The following is a 22,204-nucleotide window of genomic DNA, read 5'->3' on the forward strand; positions in this document are numbered from 1 at the left end:
ATATTTTTCTCCTTGCTGTTTTCATTATTTACATAAACATTAAATATAACGTAATTAAAGTAACACGATTGATTGAATTGTAACTTTTACTGGTGGTAGGGCTTTCTGCATGCCCGTCTGGGTAGGTACCACCCACTCATCAGATATTCTACCGCAATACAGTAGTACTTGGTATTTTTGTGTTTCGGTATTAATATATAATTACTATTATTATAAGCTTATACTAGCTTATAATAAAAGTAATTATGTAGGTACATTATAATGCATGCCTTTGTTCTTTTTTTAAATATTTTATTCAACAAAAACTAGTATGGTAAATTCTAAACAAACTACAATTATCTCGACCTATTACTGTTGTCCTACTGACATTTAGATTCTATCGCTGATTCATTTTCACATCAACGAAAGTTCCATGTCGATTTTACGGTCCATTATAATTATTACTTTAAATAAATAGTTTTAAATTAATTTTTTTTGAAGAGCTTAAATATATGGCTTATGCAAACCTGACTCTATAGGAACCATCCACTGATCAGACATTCTACCGCCACGCAACAATACTTCATACTGTGGTGTTCCGGTTTGAAGGGTGAGTGAGTCAGTATAACTACTGGTAAAGGCACAAGGAACATAACATCGTAGTTCCCAAGGTTCGTGTGCCAACGTCTTAGGGCGGTGGTGACCATTTCCTATCAGGTGGTTTGCCCGTTCGCATATCTGTGTGAAAAGAGGATGTAAGTTTGCAACAAGTAATAATCAACTAGTTATACCTAACAATTATTCACTTGTTTGGTAAACATCCAAATATATACAATGTACAATATCCAATGGATAATTTATGGAATAACGTTTTGTAACAACTTAACAGTTGTCAGCTTGAAAAATGATCGAGTTTGCTAACAAGATCTCAGAATATGTAATACCTATGTTTTTGCATTATATGTAATTCAATAGAATAATAAAATAAATAAAGTGAATACTTCAATTTAATTTTATTGAATAAAAATATGATTTATAATAAATTTCAATTTATTTTATCGAAATGAGTGTGAAAATTAATACTAAATCCCTAGACGAACGTAGGTGACGCGATTTAAGAAATGAAGGCATAATCTCTTGATGACAAGCCATAGAACATCAATGCTGTTGGCACCGCGCCACAGTTGGTTAGACAGAATCCCGTGAGTCAGCGTTACGCGAGACCGGTGCGCGGCGGCGCGATCGATACCCTGCACTCCCTCCCCTCAGGCCCTCACGTCCCCATGCACCTGTCGTAGACAGCACCGCTGAAAACTAAGAAAAACCTCAAAAAAAACATCCAAAAATGAAATAAATTTAAAGAAATCAAGTGCTTTCCTCAAAGTCAATTTTCGGTTAATAGTACAAGGTCGCCACGGTCGTAGACCTTTAAGAAACTACCTCAAAATAATACACGGGTTCAAGCAATACGGTGTTTATTTGTGTTTCTATCGTTGATTTTATTTTTAATTATTACGCGTAGTGGGCAAGGTCGTAGTTTATTTTGCCGTGCACAAATGTCGGATCTTTTCCATTGCAAACGCGCGCGTGCACCGAGGTAGAACATAACAAAGGTGCTCCGCCGGCAGGTCGTCTTGTCGTTTGTCGTTGTGTTAAGGATAAGCTATGGCTTCCAAGGTTCTCGTACCGACAGCCCCCTTCGCAAAACTGCAGGTATGTAAACGATTTTTTTAGCTACGTTTGAAGGTAAAAAGAAAATATGTTTTGAAGTAAAGATTAAACTTAAAAGATAATTTAAATCGATTTTTTTATATTATATATACTAATTTTATTCGTTAATTACCTACAACAATGTATATAATATTTAATTTTTTATTTTATTTTTAAAATATTATTTAATGTTTTTGTTTAGAAAAATTACATATTCAGTCAATAAAAGTTTTTTTAATACGAGCGATTATCATTACGATTTTAAGGCGCAAGTATCAATCGATATATAACAAAACATAGTTACGTATAAACAATTGATAACAGACGGAACACAAAGAGCTCGCTAGCGGTCAATGACTTTATGGGAAATCAAGTATCAATACATAGGGTTTTCCCACAGATTTTTTATTCCAAACATAACTTACATATTGTAACGGTTTGTTAATTTCAATAATAACCCATTTTGTTAATATTCTACGTGAATCGTATCTAGATGTTAGAATAAGTATAGTTCAGATTACATACGTCCAATTCAGTAACAAGGAACAAAAGACTAAAAGTGACTCAGCAATGCACTTGTAGTTTGTTAAATTAATTAATCTTATCTAAGATGTATAGAACAATCTAATTGTTGCAAAATGTTTACATACTTCCTCGTTTTAATATGAGATTTGTTAATGTTGTTTCACGCGTCGTTTTCGTAATCCGTTTATTGTCTTTAGTTTTATTTTTTATTATGCATTGCATTAATTTTAATATTAATTAAAATTAATTTCCAAAAGGCCTCTGATGTAGAAATCATCTACTTGGTTATAAGGAAAGTATACGTGTCCTTAATACTATTACGGAAATAATTTATTTTATCAATAATAATTTTGTTTAATAATAACAAATAACTTCATAATGACTAATGGCCTTACTTATAAAATCTCTTTTTGACATCATTGATTTGAGATTCGAACGAAGAAGACGGCATAGTTTAATTAATCACATCCTGAAGAATATTTGTAATTAAACTTAAAAAGATTATGTTTAATAAATAGTTGTTTTAATGCAGATGATCCTTATTCCAGGTGAAAAAATCACCTCCAGAAAATGGGGGTGGTTTCATCATTAGTAGCAGTGATGCAGCAGCTCGGGTCGCACACTTGGAGCACAGCGTCCGTTTCTTACAAGAACAACATCGATTGATGCTGAGCGGTCTCCATGCTGAGATAGAGGCATTACGAGAGAGAAACAGAGGTGAATGTATGATTTAACCAAGATATATTAAGGCACTAAAAAATATCCAATATGTATAGTATACAAAATTTAGTAATAGTTTTACTAAATTTTGTTTATATAAATATTCTTCGATTTTTTCGGTCGAATGATAGTCGTCGTGGAGCGGATTCCTCATTAAATAACGGAAGTGAAAACAAAACAATTAATAATAATAATGACATAATGAACACTCACAGCTTTAATACTAAAAATTTGATCAATTTATGTATTTGTAGTGATACAAAAAAAAAACAAATTTTATTATTATTTTCAGACTTGCAATTTCAACTGATATTCAATAAGGAGTCCACAGTGAAACCAAGTCCGCCGGTGCCAGATGACACAGCTGAAAATAATGAAGTAAGTCTAATATTGTATAGACAGCGGGATGAATCATAACAAATGCAAGCGGAGCTGGTAGGTACTCGAGCTAGTTCACTAGCATTAGGAAACCTCGCCCACAAACTGCACTCACTAATGTCATTAACATAAACTGTGACATTGACAATTGCAGTAAGTGAATTACAGAATATACATTTCAAATAATTATTCAAACATTAAACTAAACAAAATTGTAGCTATAATAATTTACTGTAAATTATTAATATTTAATAAATAATGGCAATATTACGTAGTTACTTATTCAGTAGGTACAGATATTGAGAGTCAATATACTATAAATACAATTGGAATCTATATGACATGTATTGCAATATTTGTATTTTTTTTACAAAAGAAAGTGTTATTTTTTACTAACCTAAATTGTTTTCGGTATATGTTGTCTAATTCCATAACCATCATCTAGTTGCGTACAAATTTTAATGTGATAAATACCGTTTTAAATTGCTCGGTGATAGGTATCTACTTGGAAGTTGGAGCTATTATTGAATTAATTATCATTTATCATTTAATATTATTAATTTTATATAAAATTTATAAATTTTATGGATGTTATTAATAAATAATTTTGAAGAGTTTTTTGTAGTTTAATTGCAAAATTATATTTTTTAGGAGAAGTTACGTAAAGATGTGAGTCGAGCGGAACGCGAGGCGGCGGCCGCGCGCGGTGAGGCGCGAGCCGCCGAGGCGCGCGCGCTGCAGCTGCAGAGACTCGTGGACGCGCAGGCGCAGTACGTACTCACACTACATGACATATATTTATTAATAAAATAATTATTATGCAATCAACGTTTAACCAATCTTTTAAAATTAGTTATTATAAAGTATTGGTGAAAATTATAGTTTCAATTTTATTGCCGTTCTCTTTAACTTATGGGTATAAACGTAAGACATATTTTTATAGTTTTTTTTTTGCTTAAAATGTAATTGTATTTAATTTAAAAAAAGCTAATTATTTGATAGTATTGCCGCGCACTAAACGCTTTTTTACATTTTCAAATACATTTGATTGTATAAAACGATCGAAAATAAAAAGAGAACTAGAGATATATGTATCCAAATCACCTTTAACCGACGACTATCGTCCAACTCTTTTGTAAATGGTTTTTGTATGCAGTCTAAAATTGCGTGTACGTCAGTCGTCATATCATGTTCATGTGATCTTACGTAAATGAATGTCCTTGAAATGTACACGCGTCGTTCACATTTATTACATTTTTTTGTAAGACACTGTAAGTTATTCAAACATTTCCTATGATATTAGCTACTAAAAGTTTTTCGTCAGAATATTGCGCGAGCTCGAGTCACGCCGCAAGAGCAAGTGGAATGTAGGAAATAGGGAATGAATGCACGTATGAAAGGGTAAACGAATAAAGTGACGAACGAGGTCGAATGCATTGTGACATGCAAAGAATCGCACGCAGAAAACTTCGCGATCTGGAGAGTCAGCGCGAGGGCGAGAAGGGAGGGGGCGGGGGCGCGGCGGACGGCGCGGAGGAGAGCCGCGCGGAGCTGCGCCTGCGGCTGGCGGAGGCGGAGCGGCTCGTGCGGCGCCTGCGGGCGGACGCGGAGCGCCAGCGCAGAGAGGTACTCGGGGGCGCGGGCGTCACCAACCTACTGTTCGACGGCGCGGCCGCTCGACACGCGCACGTACGTGTCGTCACTCAATCCGTCCCGCGGTTACCGCTCGATCGGCTGCTGGCTGTGCGCAGTGCGCTCGCGTACGCAGCCGTTCCGGCTAATATATTTGAAACATTTTTATTGAGATTAACATGTTGCATATTATAGTACAATAATTACATTTAATATTATATCTTACTTGAAACTTGTCCAAGTTTAAAATCCTATGTCAATCATTTGAAAAGTAAAAATGACCAAGACATGAAATAATTTAAAGGAGCGTATCTGTGCGCAGTCCATGAAATACAGAAGCCGCAGTGTCGGCGCGGACGGGACGACTGTTTCGTTCCATTAAAGATACGTTTTGAAACATTTAAAGCAACAGAATTGACGCGATGTGTTCGGGTGGCCTAAAGTTCGTTTAATTTTAACACTGTTCCCTTTCCGCGCCGTCGTACTTGCTTCTTCCTCTTTATTATTTTGCACGATTAAATTGCTTAATTTCTTATATAGATCACTCTTCGATAGTCTTAGACAATAGCAGTATGTGCCTAGTTTTAGAAAACAGTAATCTTTAGAGTTGTGTTATGTATAATAGTCGATTATATTGTAATTAATATTGTAACTTTGAATGTCATTTTAAGAGGCAAGTTTGTTGACTAATATTATATTGAAAATAGTCATGTGATGAAACCTAGTACATTAACTGTCCCATATAAACTTAAAAGGCATCAAAGATAATTACTACGACAAATGTTTTAACAGTAAAAAAAAATAGTTGCAGTGTATGAAGAATTCCCTCCACGCCAGTTTGCGAGCTAGCGGTCTAGACGGGTACGGTTACCAGAACAACTACCACTTTCCGCCCGTACACACGCCGGACTTCTGGCGGGAACCGCTCAGAGAGTAAGCATCGGTGTAATACGAAGTTTATTGTGTGACTACGGTTATATAATATATAGCGGGAATCGTATCGTATCGTAACAGCCTGTGAATGTCCCACTGCTGGGCTAAGGCTTCCTCTCCCTTTTTGAGGAGAAGGTTTGGAGCTTATTCCACACGCTATTCCAATGCGGGTCGGTGGAAGACATATGTGACAGAATTTCAGTGAAATTAAACACATGCAGGTTTCCTCATGATGATTTCCTTCACCGTTAAGCACGAGATGAATTATAATCGCATTCACCGAAATGGCCTAGTGGTAAGAACGCGTAAATCTTAACCGATGATAGTGGGTTCAAACCCGGGCAAGCACCACTGAATTTTCACGTGCTTAATTTGTGAGGATTTGTGTATTATGTGTAATATAATAGGGAGTATTTTATTTATATATAAATTTCAGGGAGTATAGTATGGGTTCGCGTAACAGGAACAATAGAAGACCTCTCACACTCCCTGAACTAACAGCGGTTGGTCAACCGCTGCGCTCAACCGTGTATGCTAATAGTAAGTATAAAAACTTTCAGTTTATATGGAAACTTTAATAGTTTCTTCGCTCATTATAAAACAAACTTATGACTGCCTCGTTGATTTAGTAGCTGGTTTATAAGGCCTTAGATCCCAAAATCCTGAGTTGAAACCTCGATTCGGGCCAATAAAATGTTATTGGGCTTTTCTTTCGAGCTTGGAGCCCGGAGTCTGGAAGGTGGCATTTATACTCCCGTGACTCGCGTGGCATGTTAATATAATATGATTTTATTATTGTTAGGTATGACGTTTTTATTAAAATGTATAAATAAGATCAAAAATATGACAAAACATTAAGAGCATAATTAAAAAATCGCTTACAGATTTAGGAAGTCTCATTGTGGGACTTAAGTATTGAGATAGCCATCTCTATTTTAGAATATTTGGAGCTAGTTCCACCACGCTCATCTAATGTAATCGAATGTATTGCGAATGGCTAATTTTTTTGACATATGTTTTCCTTCGCTGCTATCTTCGGTTGATGTATATATCGTGTACGTGTACTAACCACTGGGCCACCTCGGCTCTATGATTTACTAGGCTGCGAAAATGTTTATTTTAACGTCAGTTAAATTATTGTAACGAATATATTTTTCAGACCATACGCGGCCACGAGGCTACGTTCACGAGAAAAATAAAAAGACTCAAACCACGAACGGAGAAACAACTAATGGAAAAAGTCCAGAGGAACCGCAAGGTAGTTGCACTCCTATTAAACATTAGACACCTCCTTTTATTTTTTCCATTTTATTTTTATTTTCTTTTCGTTATTTTTTGTTGAAATTTCAGAAAATTCACGATTAAACCCGATAGACACCGATAGTTTAGCGAATACGAGAAAAACAAATGAGTCTAGGTTCTCAACGTACCCAGAGTTGAAAATAGTGGTTACTAAAATAATTCCACATGGAAACGGTGAGATGAGATTGAATTTTTAAATCACAATGGGCAAACTTAAAATGTGCATGTTGGGTTTTGGTGCGGGCGTCGTTCGTTATGTTTGAACTGAGAGTAATAGCATTATAATAGTTTTGATAATAGAAAATGTTAATGTATCGCAATATATTGCGATTGCAACGACTGAACGAATGAATATAGAGATGTTATTTTAAATGGGAATTTGTAGAAAATAAATTTGATATATTCATTTAAATGACCGGCTTGAGAAATGTGAGTGACAGTTCGGCTGGACAATCTCCAGCAGGTAGGGATGCATGTGTTTTTAAGTTATTTTAATTTCATTAGTGCAAGCGTTTTTGTTTTGTTTAAAAAAATATTCGTATAATAACTCGCTATGTTTGTGTGGTGCTGGGTTTATGGAATTAATATGCTTTGTACTGTAGTATATTTTAATTAAACTAACATAGTAAGTAAGGTGGCACACGTTTGCGTAATTTATCTATTAACTGGTGGTAGAGCTTTGTGCAAGCTCGTCTGGGTAGGTACCACCCACTCATCAGATACAAAATCATCATCTACCGCAAAACAGCAGTACTTGGTATTGTTGTGTTCCGGTTTGAAGGGTGAGTTAGCCAGTGTAATTACAGGCACAAGGGACATTACATCTTAGTCCCCAAGGTTGGTGGTGCATTGGTGATGTAAGCGATGGTTAACATTTCTTACAATGCCAATGTCTATGGGCGTTGGTGACCACTTACCATCAGGTGGCCCATATGCTCGTCCGCCTTCCTATTCTATAAAAAAAATCTATTTACTTTTTACAAATCGTCATATGCGCGACCATAATTGGTGAACGAATATGAAATACAGACAAATAAAGCGAAATAGAGGTTAACTTCGATTTCATTACATCGATATATATAAAATTTTATTTTTATGTTATTTGTTACCTTAAAGAATACGAGTCAAATTATTCAAGGTAACGAATAATTTTCCTCTGATTAGTCCAGTGAGTATAACGCGTGAGGTGTTCACAGTGAGCGCGCCGGGCGACGCGCCGCGCGCGCGGTCGCGGCGCGCGCCCCGCAAGCACTCCGACCACACATAGCCGCGCGCTCGCTCGCACACTCTCACAAATATAGTTCATACACGGCACACACGCCGCCTCTAGGCGCTGCTCTCGTTTGACAGGACTAGAAACATTGCTATCTCTTTTCGATTTGTTGGATTTATAAGGGATAGCAATTGTTTCAGGTATTGTCAAGTAGGTTTTGTTGAGATTGTTTAAAACAGATTCGGCATTATTACATACACGCAGATCTCGGAAGTCGAGATGTGATTTCTTTATTAATTCGTCCCTTTGTCGATATATGGTGGACGTTACGACTATGATTTTAATTGTTTTTGAAGTAAAATCGCTTCATAAATCTTAATTCGAGGATAATTATCATCAAGTTCCATTACAGTGTGCGCTGTGTCGTAGCTTAATTGGCATTGGTAAACAAATATATGATTATGATTGCTTTAAAATTAAAACTATTATGAGAAATTACAATTCAATCAGTAGTAGTAACGTGTCCGATGGATGTCTAATGTATTAATATTTATAAAGGTATCAGTTTAAGAACTATAAATACTATACCAGAAGTCAAGACAATGAAAGAGATCACATTTAAGAGACAAAATAATCCATGATTGAACTTAGCGATCAGATTAATTGAATTGAAAAATTGGGAAAGGACATTGTGATTCCAATTAGCCTGTCGAGATCAAATAAATGATTGACTTAATCAAAGAAAATGTGTCCGATTGATTGTACCTCTCCCATAGATCTTATGCTATTAAAATATACCTCAATGGTTCTTAAACAGCGTAAATATAAATGGCTAATAATGAAACAAGTGATATAACAGTATATAAACTATATAAAATAGTAAACAAACGCAATTATGTATTACGTAAATTTTAGTAGAATTGATATTTTGCCTTAGAATTGAATAGGATCGACAGCACTTTTAAACGTGCAATGTAATGTATGTACGATATTTGTAGTCGGGTAATGAAGTTAGTATTCATTTTAGCTTTAAATTAAACATTTTTTGATCTTTTGAAACATTTACGAAGTCGACTTCATAATGGGTGATATTAAGATTCAATTAGAATTAAAAATATGTTTACAAACAATCAATACTTCTACTGAGATTAGATTGTATCGAGACGAACCGACAAGACGCTCAGTAGTTAAATACAATTTTTGACATAATACGGAAAACAAAAGTTTACAGTTTTGAAACAAAATTGCGTATTGATTTCTCTTTAAACTGATACATCTATGATTTTAAAAATACCTTGATACGACATGTAAGATTTCAGTTCGAAATTTCTTTTGTTTACTTTGTAAGATTAAAATATATATGAAATATTTTAAAGCAAAACTGTAAGCGTAACAATGGTTGATTGTCAATGTATAAATCAGTTTTCGTATTACATGATACTTTTAAAGTGCCTAGATTTGCTTTGTGGTCCTAATTCTTATGATGTTGCATTTAACATAGAACGGACATTGCAAGAACTTAAATAGGTATAATTATTTAGTTGAACATATTAAAAGAATCAGTACAGTGCGCGACAACCTTTACATTTATAACGTGAATCATGTATATTATTGCTATAAACTTAATTCTATAATTGAGCATATTATTGTATGTAAGGAAAGTGTTTTTGGAACCTCTCTTGAAAGCTACATAATAATCAGTCTCAGATCGGTGAAACAGCGTTTAAAAAATATTAAATATAATTTCATGCTATAAATAGTGGTCACATATATCATGTAACGTTTAATTGATAACCTCATAATTATTTTCATACAACGTCAGCATTATTATAAGTTACTTGGATGTGATTGGAAAAAAATAATTCACCCGTGTGTAGGGGATGATTTATGCGCTAGGCTTTCGAGGTCAAGTCTTGTGTGGCAACATTTATCAGATTCAAACAAAATAGCGCCATATTAGAAATAATAGGTTACAACTCAACTCAAATCAATTATTGCTTAAGCGATAAAACGTCAAAAATAACCGCTAAAAGTATATGCAGAGCCGTTGTAAGTTATCGCGATGAAATAAATACACTGAGATTTGACACAGGATTGTTTTCTTTAGTAATCTAAAGAAAAATATTGTGTCACGACTCCCCACTGTCTAGTATAAGTAATATATTTTGTATATTAATTTTTATATTGTATGTTAGTGGGATGTTTTAAATTGGTCGTGTCAAATCAAATATAATTAATTTAAAGAGTTTTTTTTTTATTTCCAGAATAAAAATTACTACTTTGATTATTTAAAATAAACTTTATTTTAATTCAGTATAAAACTAATTTGATGAAGCGAATGTGCATCATTTGGTCTATTATATCTCTATACACGAACTTAACTAAACAATGATCCAATGTAACTTGTAATATTGATAATAATTTAATATGTAAACAAAGAAAAGTAATAATAATAAAAAAAACATTCATTCAAAATTAAATGCTCAATCTTTTAAAAGTTAAAGACAACGATAATTCATTCCACAATGTAAACATTAGTAATGTCATGCCATTTTGTTTTTCTTCCATTCACACTGGTGTTGCTATAAGAAATAAATAAGATGATTTTCAATATTATGTGATAAAACTTGTACTTAATATATTAGTAAAAACAAAGACGGATAGCGGTAGTAATATATTGAAATGTAATATCAATTTTGTATAATTTAAATTATAGTAGAAAATATCTTGATAAGAAATCTTGTAAAACGACCAGTGTGTTTGGAGAGGTATGCTACATTTGTGAGAGCGATTGTAAATTTTTAATGCTAAATTTGTAGCCTTACCCATATTATCTAATTATTAAATTATATTATGAATAATTATTGATATAATATATTTATTGTGAACTATAATTAAGTTGTTTTATTCATCAACAATATGTGGAATACAATGTTAGACTCCTGCTTGGCTAAGACTCCTGAAAATTAAATCCGGACAGAGCATGATTTTTATATTTTTTGAATAAATTCCTTACTAGAGATAAAAGATTATTACTATTGGTAATACTTATTTAATTTATAAGGGCTTTAGGCGAGCTGGGTTATAAAACTTGGTACCATCACTGTGGGTTGTTATTGTAAGGGGATAACTAAGGTATATTATTAAAGTAAGTCAGTAAATGTCCCGGGCTTTTGAGAAGGTTTGTGTTAATAATTCATCTCATGCTCGGCGGTGAAGGAAATCAGGAAACTTGAAAATCAGGAAACAATATGTTAATGTAAAACAACTTTATTATCTGTATAAAATATCAACTAATTAACATATCAAAGAATTGTTTATTATTACAGTAATTGAATAAGTTACCTAAGAGCCATAGACACGAATCACTGACACATTTATTTGAGTTTAACAAACTTTTAAACATTTCACTCGTATTATTTAAAGTAAAGTAGTTTAAAATAACATCATACATTTTATCCATGTTAGCTAAAGTTCGTATTAAGTACACTAATTTACAACATATTTTTATCTGCGAACATTTTTGCGTATGGTATTCGAATGCTGTCGGTATGTCTTCTAGAATCTTCTGGAATAGTTCTTCAGTGATATTTTCAGAGAAATGTTCGTGACACGATGTTATGAAGAGTAGGTGTGCAGACATCATACTGATATCGAGTCTTGTTAATGTTTGGAGAATTTTAATTAGTTGATCTGATCTGGAACAAAAATAAGTCTGATTCAATATAACTTTACTATGGAGATGATGATAGTAGCACTATATCAAGCTTATTTACTAAAACATTAGATTTTTATTATATTATTTTGTTATTTAGAAATTTATTGTTAAATGTTATTTTACCGTTTTTATTGTACTGTTTACAATTAATGTATCTTTTACGATAATTAGGTAAAATTTTAAAGCCTTATTTATAAACGTCATTTTTCTGTCATTATTGATTTGACATTTGAAATAAGAAGACACATCATTGTTTAACTAATCAACCGTTAAACAGTGTAATAACTTATTAATTAGAACATAAGTTCTTAAATATTATTTATATTCAGAGCGAAAATCGAATAGCACACCAACCCTACCTATATTAGGCATGGTATATAAATGTATATATTGGATTGCCTCGTTGGTCTAGTGGCTAAATAAGGTCGCAGAACCCGTCATTTTGGGTTCAAGCCTCACGTCGGATGAAAGTCTCAATAAAACGAATAAATACACACCTTAGATTATCTCTCATCTGGTAGGTAAAATGCACTAAGGCATATAATGCAGCCTCTTGGAAATCTTCATTAGTGTTGACTTCACTCAGCTTGGCGAGGGCTCCCTGGGATGTGAGAATGTCGCATACCTTCGGATCAGCACCCGCTAAGTTGCCAAGGGTCCAGGCACATGACACCTAAAATATAAAATTATGTAAAACACAACCAGAAATCCAATTAATAAAAAAAAAATGATGGAAAATATGATGAAATATGATATAAGCCTATCATCATCTTGTCTTGTTCGGATAATTCAAGAGGTAATAATAATCACACACATAATCATGAGTACGAAATATATAAGTTTAAGTCGGCTTACAAGGTAAGTATGTTTTGGACGAATTGTCACAGCTGGCGTTTGAATGAAAACTGAACTCTTCATGTATTCCACTCTCGAAAACGACTGTCCACTTACCGCCATCACTATAACAACTGACGTCACACCATTTACCACTCTCTTAATTGTACAACAGTCAAATCAGTAACTTATTACTTAAATAATATTGTTTCTCCCACCTAATATATAATTTTTCTTGCCAATAAATGATGATACAGAAATATTACAACTTAATCCTTACTCATATTATAAATGCGAAAATAAGTTTGTATGTTTGTTTGTTACGCTTTCATGTTTTAACTACCTACTTTTAAGTCAAAATGTGAGTCAAAAGATAAGACACTTGAATCTTAACTGAAGATTGCATGTATCTGATAATATCTTCCACATGTACATCCACCAACCCCATCGAGCATCATGGTGGAGTGAGCTCCAAGTGTTCTCAAAAAGGCGAGAAAGCAGCACTCAGATGTAGGTTACTTACAGGCTGTTACATTAAGTTGAAAGTAGCGAATGATTTATTATTTTACTACTTAAATGAATTTATAAAATCTTACAGCTAATTCTGTAGTAAGGTTATCCAAAGCAGCAGTTAGATATGACCCGGCAGCTTTGGCAATTGTCAAACATGCCCGGGAGTCACCCAAGGCTAAGTTACAGCAGCATCCAGCAGCAGCACATTGCTTCTTTACATTGTGACCTGGAATATTTTACAGAATTATGTTGAACTAAATTACTCGGCGTGACATATATAATATTTTAGTGTTGAATTGAATTTGCAAAAATATATAAGATGTTATAGAAATCATCTCACCCGTTAATTCTCTGATGAGTCCTCGCACAGCACCATGTACATTTAGAACTATTTCAATATAATTACTATCTTCTATTAAGCCATTTTTCAGTATTTGAAGGTCTGAGATTGATATGCTTGATTTTGTTTTAAGTCTGTTCGCAATATCTAATATAGTTTCTTTAGTAATCCTGACAAAAAAAATTTATTTGAATTGCTGCTTAATTGTTGGTAATTCTTGCGAGCTAAAATTAGGGATAATATTTCACACTTCATTGACAGTGATGTAAGGAATGATTAATATTTGTAATAAATTGTAATTAAAAAGCATCTCTATGTTTAACAGCCTGTAAAAATTCTTATTAGAAAATTATCTTCATATCAAGTTGTATCTAAACAATAATAGATATATAACGGTTAAAAAATTGTAAAAGACAATAATAACTCAGAACAATAAAAAGAGTTTTTTTATTTCATTATTATGGTTATATTTTCATGTAAAGGTACCTTATTTCTTGTATAGCACGGCGCGAATTGGTTTCTTCATCTTTATGTATCCTTCGGTTTAATTTTAACAGATTTCTTGTGCTTTCCCTTATGATATTCACGGGCTCGTCTGACATTGCGTCTTGCGGTGGAGCTAACAAGAATAATAAGGTAACGTGAGGTAAGGTAATAAAGTGAGCTAACAAAACTAAATTAATAAGGTAGAAATACTATTTTGTTCATAAATATGTTATGTTTAAAACTGACAGTGACAGCTGACAAGTGATATTTCCGACAAGTTAATGATAGCTGTCAGTATTGCTGACTAACAATTAGATGAGTGTTTATTGAGAACAAGGGCAGACAAACGTACAACAAAGTAATCCTAAAATTATTCTGTGTTTACTGATTAAGATATGGATCTTTGAAAAAACTCTTTTCGTCATCTATCGTAACTAACACACTATTAATAATTATTATTGATTTTGCAAATTCTCTCTGATCTTTTAAGCCATGGTATAGCAGTATAGGATAATTATATATTGCATCATTTGTTGTATTTATATAATAAATATTTAAAATGTAAATATTTATTTGTATTTCAAATGAATATTTGAATTACAAGAAATTTAAATACGGCCCTGCGAACTATGAATGAATGCAATAATGTCACCTGTTCTCCAGTACATTCGGTGATAATAGGCTGTGATAGCACAGACAGAAACGAGAGATTCTTTATGGGCTCGATTTTCATCGGAAGTACTAAGTACATGATAAGATAAAATATTGAGTGGACGAATATTATAAGATAGGTCAAATTTAGTCGAAAAGAATTTTAATTATATAAAAATAAGTACAATTATATTTATTATATATAAAATTATACGTAATATATATACTCATTTTAATGAGTCGTTAAATAAAGATGACGAAGTTAATGGTTTTTGTTATCTCTATTTATTGTTCTCATCGTTAATAGGTTTTGGGTATTTTGTTGAAGATAACGACCGCATGAGATTCCTTTTCTTTATATATAAGATTGCCTCGTAGGTAATCCAGCTAAACGTTGATTGATGAGGATGTAAGGTTTTCAACAGGAGACTTAGTATTTTCTATTTTTTGTTTTTTTTTTCAGCCTTTTTCCGTCCATTTCTGGACGAAAGCCAGAAGTATATTATACGATAAGTATATCAAACACGGTAGATTTTGTCCACATTTAACATCGCCAAAATCTACTATATTATCCTTTTTATACCGAGATGGCCTAGTGGTTAGAACGCGTGAATCTTAACCGATGATCGTGGGTTCAAACCCGGGCAAGCACCACTGAATTTTCATGTGCTTAATTTGTGTTTATAATTCATCTCGTGCTTGACGGTGAAGGAAAACATCGTGACGAAACCTGCTTGTGTCTAATTTTATTGAAATTCTGCCACAAGTGCATTCTACCAATCCGCATTGGAGCAGCGTGGTGGAATAAGCTCCAAACCTTCTCCTCAAAAGGGAGAGCAGGCCTTAGCCCAGTAGTGGGACATTGACAGGCTGTTACTATTACTATCCATTTTATATAATAGAAGTTTCCACCTGATAATGTCTATGAAAAATTTTACGATGATAGGTTGTGTAGTTAAGACGTGAAAGCGTAACAAAAAAAAAACAAGCTCACTTTCGCATTTATAATATTATATACTCTGAGTTGCTACTGAGAATCTTCGACAGAAAAACCCAATAACTTTTTATTGGCCCGACTTGGGATTTGAAACCAGGACCTCATGATCTGCAGTATTCTAGCTACGAGATTAACGAAGCAGTCTGTATTGTATTAATATTATTACATTAAGAGCATAACTTTTTATAAAAGTAAATCTAAGTCTATAATATTAGTGAGTTTGTACACACTGTGGCAAGGAAATATATACAAAGAAAATGAGATTACGAGTAGAACAAAGTTAATTAATGAATCAGTAGGCAGGCGATTTATCTTTTAATCGACCAGTATATATTGACCTTTCCCGTGTAAGAGAAGCGATTATCAAGAGAAACCACTTAAAACGGTGAAACGGGCCGAAATCAATGTAGTAATTCATCTTAGTCCCTTAGTGCTCAGAATGAAACAGCCCTTGGGTTATTAAGTTGGTTAATTATATTTTCCTTTACTGTATATAAGAATGCTTATATTATATACTAAAGGAAAACATAATTAACAGGCATATGTATTACTGATTACCGTCGGCTTTCTTGGGTGAATTTCTATTGGAATAATAATGTATTAAGGTATGTAAGTGAATGAAGTATTTATATAGGTATAAACTAAGATTACCAACTTAAGCTTTTTTTAATTGTAGTAGATAGGGGCAAAAGAACCACCTGATGGTTAGTGCTCCATTACCATCCATAAACATTGGCGTTATAAGAAAAATTGAACATTACATCTCCAATGCACCACCAACCTTGGGCAACATTACTAGATAGTGTTGTTTCTCGGTAGAATTAGTGATGAGTTAGTTGTACCTACCCACGGACAGATGGACTTGCATAAAGCCCTACTACCAAGAAAAGAAACGCAATTAATTAATTTATTATCTTTATAAAAATGATGCGTTCTATTCGAATACATGAATTTATCGCGTATCAATCAACAAGGCCTTTTATTTTGAAAATTGGCACCAACTTTCAAATGTCGGTTAATTTCAAACTGGAAATAGAAAAATAGATACGATTGTCTTGGTTTTAATAAAAGAAGAATGCCGGAAATCGGATAAAAGTTCAATTTTAATTAAGAAACTATTATTACCCAATAGCGCAATCTCTATTTCCGCACTCTCATAAGCTGATGTGACGGAAATGCGACACGATCGGAGTGCTCAGACATAGGGCTACGTGGCTGACAGGCTTTATGTGATTTCTAAGGCAGTTAATACAGCCAACTAATCTTAGACGGTCGCCCGCAAAATTGGTACAGATGTCGGTAAAAGTTATGTAAAAATGTACGGAAATTCCGCAAACCATTTTATATTTACCATGAATATACAATTTAATAACTAAATATATATAAGGCTCATTATACATAAGGATATATTATATATAAGGCTCATTATACTGTACAGTGTTATATAGGTAAATGAAAGAAGAGCTTGGAGTTAGTATGCGTCTATACTCTTATACTTATACAGGATATATAAATATAATGGTACATGATTATTTTATGTAATGCCGGTTATTCTCGGTAGAATCTATATTCCGCAAAGGTGGTAGCTTCATATTAAAATTTAATAAAATGATGATTCAAAATTGCTAGTAAGAGCCTACGTCTTGAATAAAGTATATTGTGATTTTTTTCACAATATAGGAAGGCGGACGAGCATATAGGCCACCTGATGGTAAGAGGTCACCAACGCCCTTAGACATTGGCACTGTAAGAAATGTCAACCATCGCTTATACAGCCAATCCGCCAATAACCTTGGGAACTAAGATTTTATGTCCCTTGTGCCTGTAATTACACTGGCTCACTCACCCTTTAAACCGGAACACAACAATATCAAGTACTGCTTGTTTGCGGTAGAATGTCTGATGAGTGAGTGGTACCTACCCAGACGAGCTTGCACAAAGCCCTACCACCATTAAATTGCATTTGACTTTTCAAAGTATTTTTATCTGGGGTTTGAACACAGGACATCGGGAATCTATGAAACTAGTGATAGAGTAGTAATCGCTATAGAATCATATTAATGTCTTTGATAAGATACTTAGGAGAGCAATAACTAAAACAAATTAACATCGAAATCGTTTAATCAATATTTGCTTAATCACGATATACAGGATGAGCAAAAGACGAGATGAAGCAATGTAAGTATTCATACGTAATAATTTACAATTGTATACATTTTTTTTGCTTAAATTTATTACATAAATTAGACACATTGGGCTTTAAGACATAGACACATTACATAACTTACCTATGTCAACCTCGGAACATTACAATTGTAATAATATTTATTCCTTAACAATAAAACTGACTGTTTAATTAAGTTAAATATAGAGTGACTTAAGTATAGAATAGGTTTGTAAATGTAGACAATTTTCTTATTACATTGACAGACGTCACTTCGCTACTTGATGGCTATATTAACGGCTAAGAATCGCTTACGAAATAGTGCAAGATTACGTCTAACGATAAGCGATAGATTATAAATAAAATATTTTATACACATTTAATTTTTTAATTAATTTTATATTAATTTATTTTTGTATGTTTTCCTACATTAAATTTCAGTTATAATAAAACTTGGTAAGGTGTGTTATAAATTCTAAAACAGTTATAGTACGTAGGTACTATTAGCTATCGCGCTATAATAATTTAAATTACATATATATTTATTTAAAGATATGTAATAACAATTATTAAAATTTATAGTAATATATTCAATTATTTTATTGAAATCTAATATTTTCTTAGATATATTATTCAATATAACTTTATAAATATTGAATTGATATGTCTATTATATACATCTTATTTACTAATGTCTAAAGGTAGTAAATAAGTTAAATATAACCACGATAGTCTTCATCTCGTCTTGGCTCAGTGCTACACCCTGTATATCAACATTACAAACCTATGTATAATTCAATACAAACAACGTTTATCATTATATACAATATCACTATGCGTCTTTTGTTTTATATATACATGTTCACCTTAACTATTTACAGACTAAATATAACAAGATAAAATATATACAGATGTAATAGAAATTTCTAGAATCTAGACCACAATCGGCTTACGTTCCCTGAGTTTGCAGGAACAGCTTTTTTTTTTAAAGCAATTATTTGATTTAACGACGACATCGGTCAAAGATTTCGACGATTCTCGTTGCTATAAGGACTCCGCTTTCTCGTTCCTCGTTATAGACTTATCATCGTGATTCGGTATCACGTTTTTGTGTTTAAGATCATCTTTTATCTTTTCACTCTTGTTATCTTTTATGTTTTTATCTATTTTCTCGTCTTTCAGCTCGTCTTTCGCTTGTACTGTCTGCCCATTTGTTAGTTTATTGAAATCCGCTGTATCAGTTTGTGTTTCTTTGTCTGCACATGGTGGCTCTGAGTAAGAACAAGTTTAAGTTTAAATATAAACGTAAGCTTAACAAAAAATACCGTTATTCCATATGTTTATTTTATATCAGAGATTGATGCTACCGATATGATAATAAAAAAAAATAAAGGAATTTAACTGCCTGCAAATGTCCCATTTCTGGGCTAGGATCTTCTATTCCTTTTGAGGTGAAGGTTTTGAGTTTATTTCACTTCGCTGCTCCAATGCGAGTGAAATTAGTGACTTATATCTCATGTGCTTAATTTGTTATTATAATTTATCCCGTGCTTGGAAGTGAAGGAACTCTTTAAAGGATTTTCTTCGAACCGGCTTTGGAACAGCGTTATGGAATAAGTTTCGAATCGTTTCCTAAGAGATAAGATCCTTACCCAGCACTGGGACATTAATGAGCTGATACTAATACTCCTACACTTTACTCAAGATAGCCTATACGAGTCTACAAGAATCTAAGAAGAAAGGTTCTTTAAATATTGTTTAGAATAGCGACAGAAACTACTTTTAAGTTTACGACCCGTTTTACATTCAATTGAATCCTGTAACATGAAGATTTAACAATGCTCGTAAGTGCCTTGAGTTAAGAGCAAATTGATTTCGATTTTAGCTAAATAGGAAAAAGTCATTGCTTACCATTTTGTTACACAGTAAGCAACTAAGTATCAAAACTATTCGTCCAAATATATAATATCAATTGAGATTTAAATTTAAAGCAATAGTTTTAGACATAATAATAGGTATATCAGCCATATAAACAAACGGATAAAAAAGGGCAACCGGAAACAAACCGGGTTTGCATTACAGACGATAATTTTATTTTTTGATGATGGTCATAATGTCCTCTTGAACGGGAGACTAGCCAACTGCGCGGAACATATAATATTGCACATATTTGCCCGAGTTGATGGAACCCTATCAAAATCTACAGCATTATTAAGCCACTAAGCTAACGAAGCAGTTGATTATACAACTACTGAACTACATACAGAACCCGTTGTTTTACCATTTCAAAGTCGCTAGCAAGTTTATTTACGAAGTTTATCTTTAATAGAAATAAATTGTGTTTGTTCTACTCACTTTTGCTTGGCGGATGTGGTATGTTCAAGGTTGGCGGCTTGCGGCTGTACCGCACCGGCATGATACTCTGTCTGACGTTACGCTCAGGCCGGATCAGGATAATATACAACTGTATATATTAAGAAACTTTATAACATTCAGGTACAGAGATATAAGTTCTTAACAGTTCCTGGGAACTTTGAAATTTCTGGGAAATAAAATTTGTATGTATGAATAAAGAACAATAAAGTTCCTGATTTAATTCAACTCCTACATTTCTCTTTTATCACCTAGGGGTACCTAGGGGTACCCTCATAGGGGCTTGAGAGGGGTGAGGGTGGTTGTCCAGCAGGGTTGTGTTTGACATTTACAGTCTGCAGTCTGTATTTCAAAAAAAAAAATAAACATTTTTATAGAGAATTGTCACAACCATTGTCTTAAATGAAAACTAGGTGAAGCTCCTATTTATGCAAAAGTAATATGTATTACACAAAATAAGCAGGTGGAAAGGCAAATGGATCTGATGGTAAGTGGTCACCATCCTCCATAACCATTGTAATCAACCTTAGGAACTAAGATGTTAGGTCCCTTATGCTTGAAGTCATACTGGTTCACTCACCCTTTAAGCTCGAACACAAAATACATTACTATACATTACTAGTACATAAATGAAAACAATAGATAACAGTTGTATTGTATGGTTTTTTCATTCTCATATAACATACATTTCGGCATTGTCTAAAAGATAAAGAGATGCACAATACACGGGTCTACGATTATAAATATGGCTACAATTTGATATACATACATACTTTACGGTAAAGAATCACAAAAGAACACGGCCGCAACAGAAAATTTATAATCGTATAACTTCAACCCAAAGACTTGGCACAGAAGGCCCGTATTATCATATTTCTCAGAATGTTTCTTTCCCGAAAAGCAAAATATTCCCACAAGCTAAAGGGATTTATTAATTTTTGTCGCATATTCTAAAATTAAAACTTAAGTAGCTATTTATTATTCAATCGTTAAAACTATTTCGTAAGTGATAAGACCAACGTGTTTACAGCCGCAAAGGATGAAAAAGATATAATCACACAGTTTTGAAATTTGCGATATTTTAAATAGTCAATGACTTTAAGTAAATCGCAGAATTTATTGGTACAAATTATTTCTTCTTACATAAGATTTCAATTTCATATTGACTATATTTGTGATAGGAATAAAACAAACGTTAATGGTACCTTCGGAGAGAATAAGCATACGAGAGTGACGCTAGCGCTTAGTGATATGGTGACAGCCATGCTGGTGATCCTCAGCGGTACATGGCTTGCCGTCCCAAAATATAGAGGAACAAAGGCCAGCCATATTACACAGGTTGTGTACATCGTGAAACCTGTAGAAAAGAAAAAGATTTTTACTACTACTACTCTTTTACTAATTTACCATATTAGTAAATAAGTTACAGTAAGTGTAAAAGAGTAACTTTTGAGTTTCTTGGTATAATCTACATTCCAAACCGGTATTAGTTTTAACATTAAATATAATCATGTAATATTCTAATGTACTTGTAAAATCTTACTTGAGTAAAGTATATTTTGATTTTGACATTAGTGAAAAGACCAAGACAGCCAACTAATAACCTTTATTTCTATTATAAGGGCGTTGAAGGAAAACATCGCAAAGAAATCTGCATATATATTAGATGAAATTTATTCAACCAAAATCCACTAATAAACGTGGAATTAGCTCCACGCCTTAATAAGAGAACAGGA

At 33.2% G+C, this 22,204-nt stretch overlaps 3 protein-coding genes across 5 annotated transcripts in view; 1 reads left to right on the forward strand and 2 right to left on the reverse strand.

The window, feature by feature from the left end:
* The first annotated feature begins 1,184 nt into the window (after positions 1 to 1,184).
* Positions 1,185 to 11,286, forward strand: LOC126773828 (uncharacterized). Of its 3 annotated transcripts, none has more exons than XM_050495029.1 (10): positions 1,185 to 1,692; positions 2,763 to 2,931; positions 3,227 to 3,312; positions 3,964 to 4,082; positions 4,776 to 5,001; positions 5,750 to 5,877; positions 6,314 to 6,417; positions 7,037 to 7,135; positions 7,228 to 7,353; positions 8,376 to 11,286. In XM_050495029.1, the coding sequence occupies exons 1-10, from the start codon at positions 1,645 to 1,647 to the stop codon at positions 8,444 to 8,446; spliced, it is 1,176 nt and encodes a 391-aa protein (XP_050350986.1). In that variant the 5' UTR covers positions 1,185 to 1,644; the 3' UTR covers positions 8,447 to 11,286. The 3 variants fall into 3 exon arrangements, with proteins under 3 accessions (XP_050350986.1, XP_050350987.1, XP_050350989.1); XM_050495030.1 differs by having other exon boundaries at positions 4,776 to 4,938; XM_050495032.1 differs by lacking the exon at positions 7,228 to 7,353.
* A 363-nt stretch (positions 11,287 to 11,649) lies between these two features.
* LOC126773846 (uncharacterized) lies at positions 11,650 to 14,505 on the reverse strand. The gene is made up of 5 exons (XM_050495058.1): positions 14,284 to 14,505; positions 13,798 to 13,967; positions 13,541 to 13,683; positions 12,608 to 12,783; positions 11,650 to 12,090 (listed from the first exon to the last, which is right to left on the reverse strand). The coding sequence occupies exons 1-5, from the start codon at positions 14,397 to 14,399 to the stop codon at positions 11,682 to 11,684; spliced, it is 1,014 nt and encodes a 337-aa protein (XP_050351015.1). The 5' UTR covers positions 14,400 to 14,505; the 3' UTR covers positions 11,650 to 11,681.
* A 4,327-nt stretch (positions 14,506 to 18,832) lies between these two features.
* LOC126773955 (metabotropic glutamate receptor 2-like) overlaps positions 18,833 to 22,204 on the reverse strand; it is an 82,616-nt gene continuing 79,244 nt past the window's right edge. The window contains exons 15-18 of the mRNA XM_050495216.1: positions 21,674 to 21,825; positions 20,462 to 20,559; positions 19,891 to 19,912; positions 18,833 to 19,364 (exon numbers count right to left, since the gene is read on the reverse strand). Of these exons, the coding sequence (XP_050351173.1) occupies positions 19,140 to 19,364; positions 19,891 to 19,912; positions 20,462 to 20,559; positions 21,674 to 21,825 (497 nt within the window). The 3' untranslated portion in view covers positions 18,833 to 19,139. The remainder of the gene's footprint in view (positions 19,365 to 19,890; positions 19,913 to 20,461; positions 20,560 to 21,673; positions 21,826 to 22,204) is intronic.

The sequence above is a fragment of the Nymphalis io genome, chromosome 15, assembly GCF_905147045.1.
Source record: "Nymphalis io chromosome 15, ilAglIoxx1.1, whole genome shotgun sequence".
NCBI lineage: Eukaryota > Metazoa > Arthropoda > Insecta > Lepidoptera > Nymphalidae > Nymphalis > Nymphalis io.

Bases quoted from the DNA above. Each gene is read 5' to 3' on its own strand.
- LOC126773828 (XM_050495029.1), top strand. From the start codon at position 1,645: ATGGCTTCCAAGGTTCTCGTACCGACAGCCCCCTTCGCAAAACTGCAG. The intron at 1,693-2,762 runs GTATGTAAACGA...TCCTTATTCCAG, and splicing joins CCCCCTTCGCAAAACTGCAG to GTGAAAAAATCACCTCCAGA. The intron at 5,878-6,313 runs GTAAGCATCGGT...TATAAATTTCAG, and splicing joins TGGCGGGAACCGCTCAGAGA to GGAGTATAGTATGGGTTCGC.
- LOC126773846 (XM_050495058.1), bottom strand. From the start codon at position 14,399: ATGTCAGACGAGCCCGTGAATATCATAAGGGAAAGCACAAGAAATCTG. The intron at 13,684-13,797 runs GTGAGATGATTT...AAAATATTCCAG, and splicing joins ACTCATCAGAGAATTAACGG to GTCACAATGTAAAGAAGCAA. The intron at 12,091-12,607 runs GTGTGTATTTAT...TTTTTGTTCCAG, and splicing joins CAGATGAGAGATAATCTAAG to ATCAGATCAACTAATTAAAA.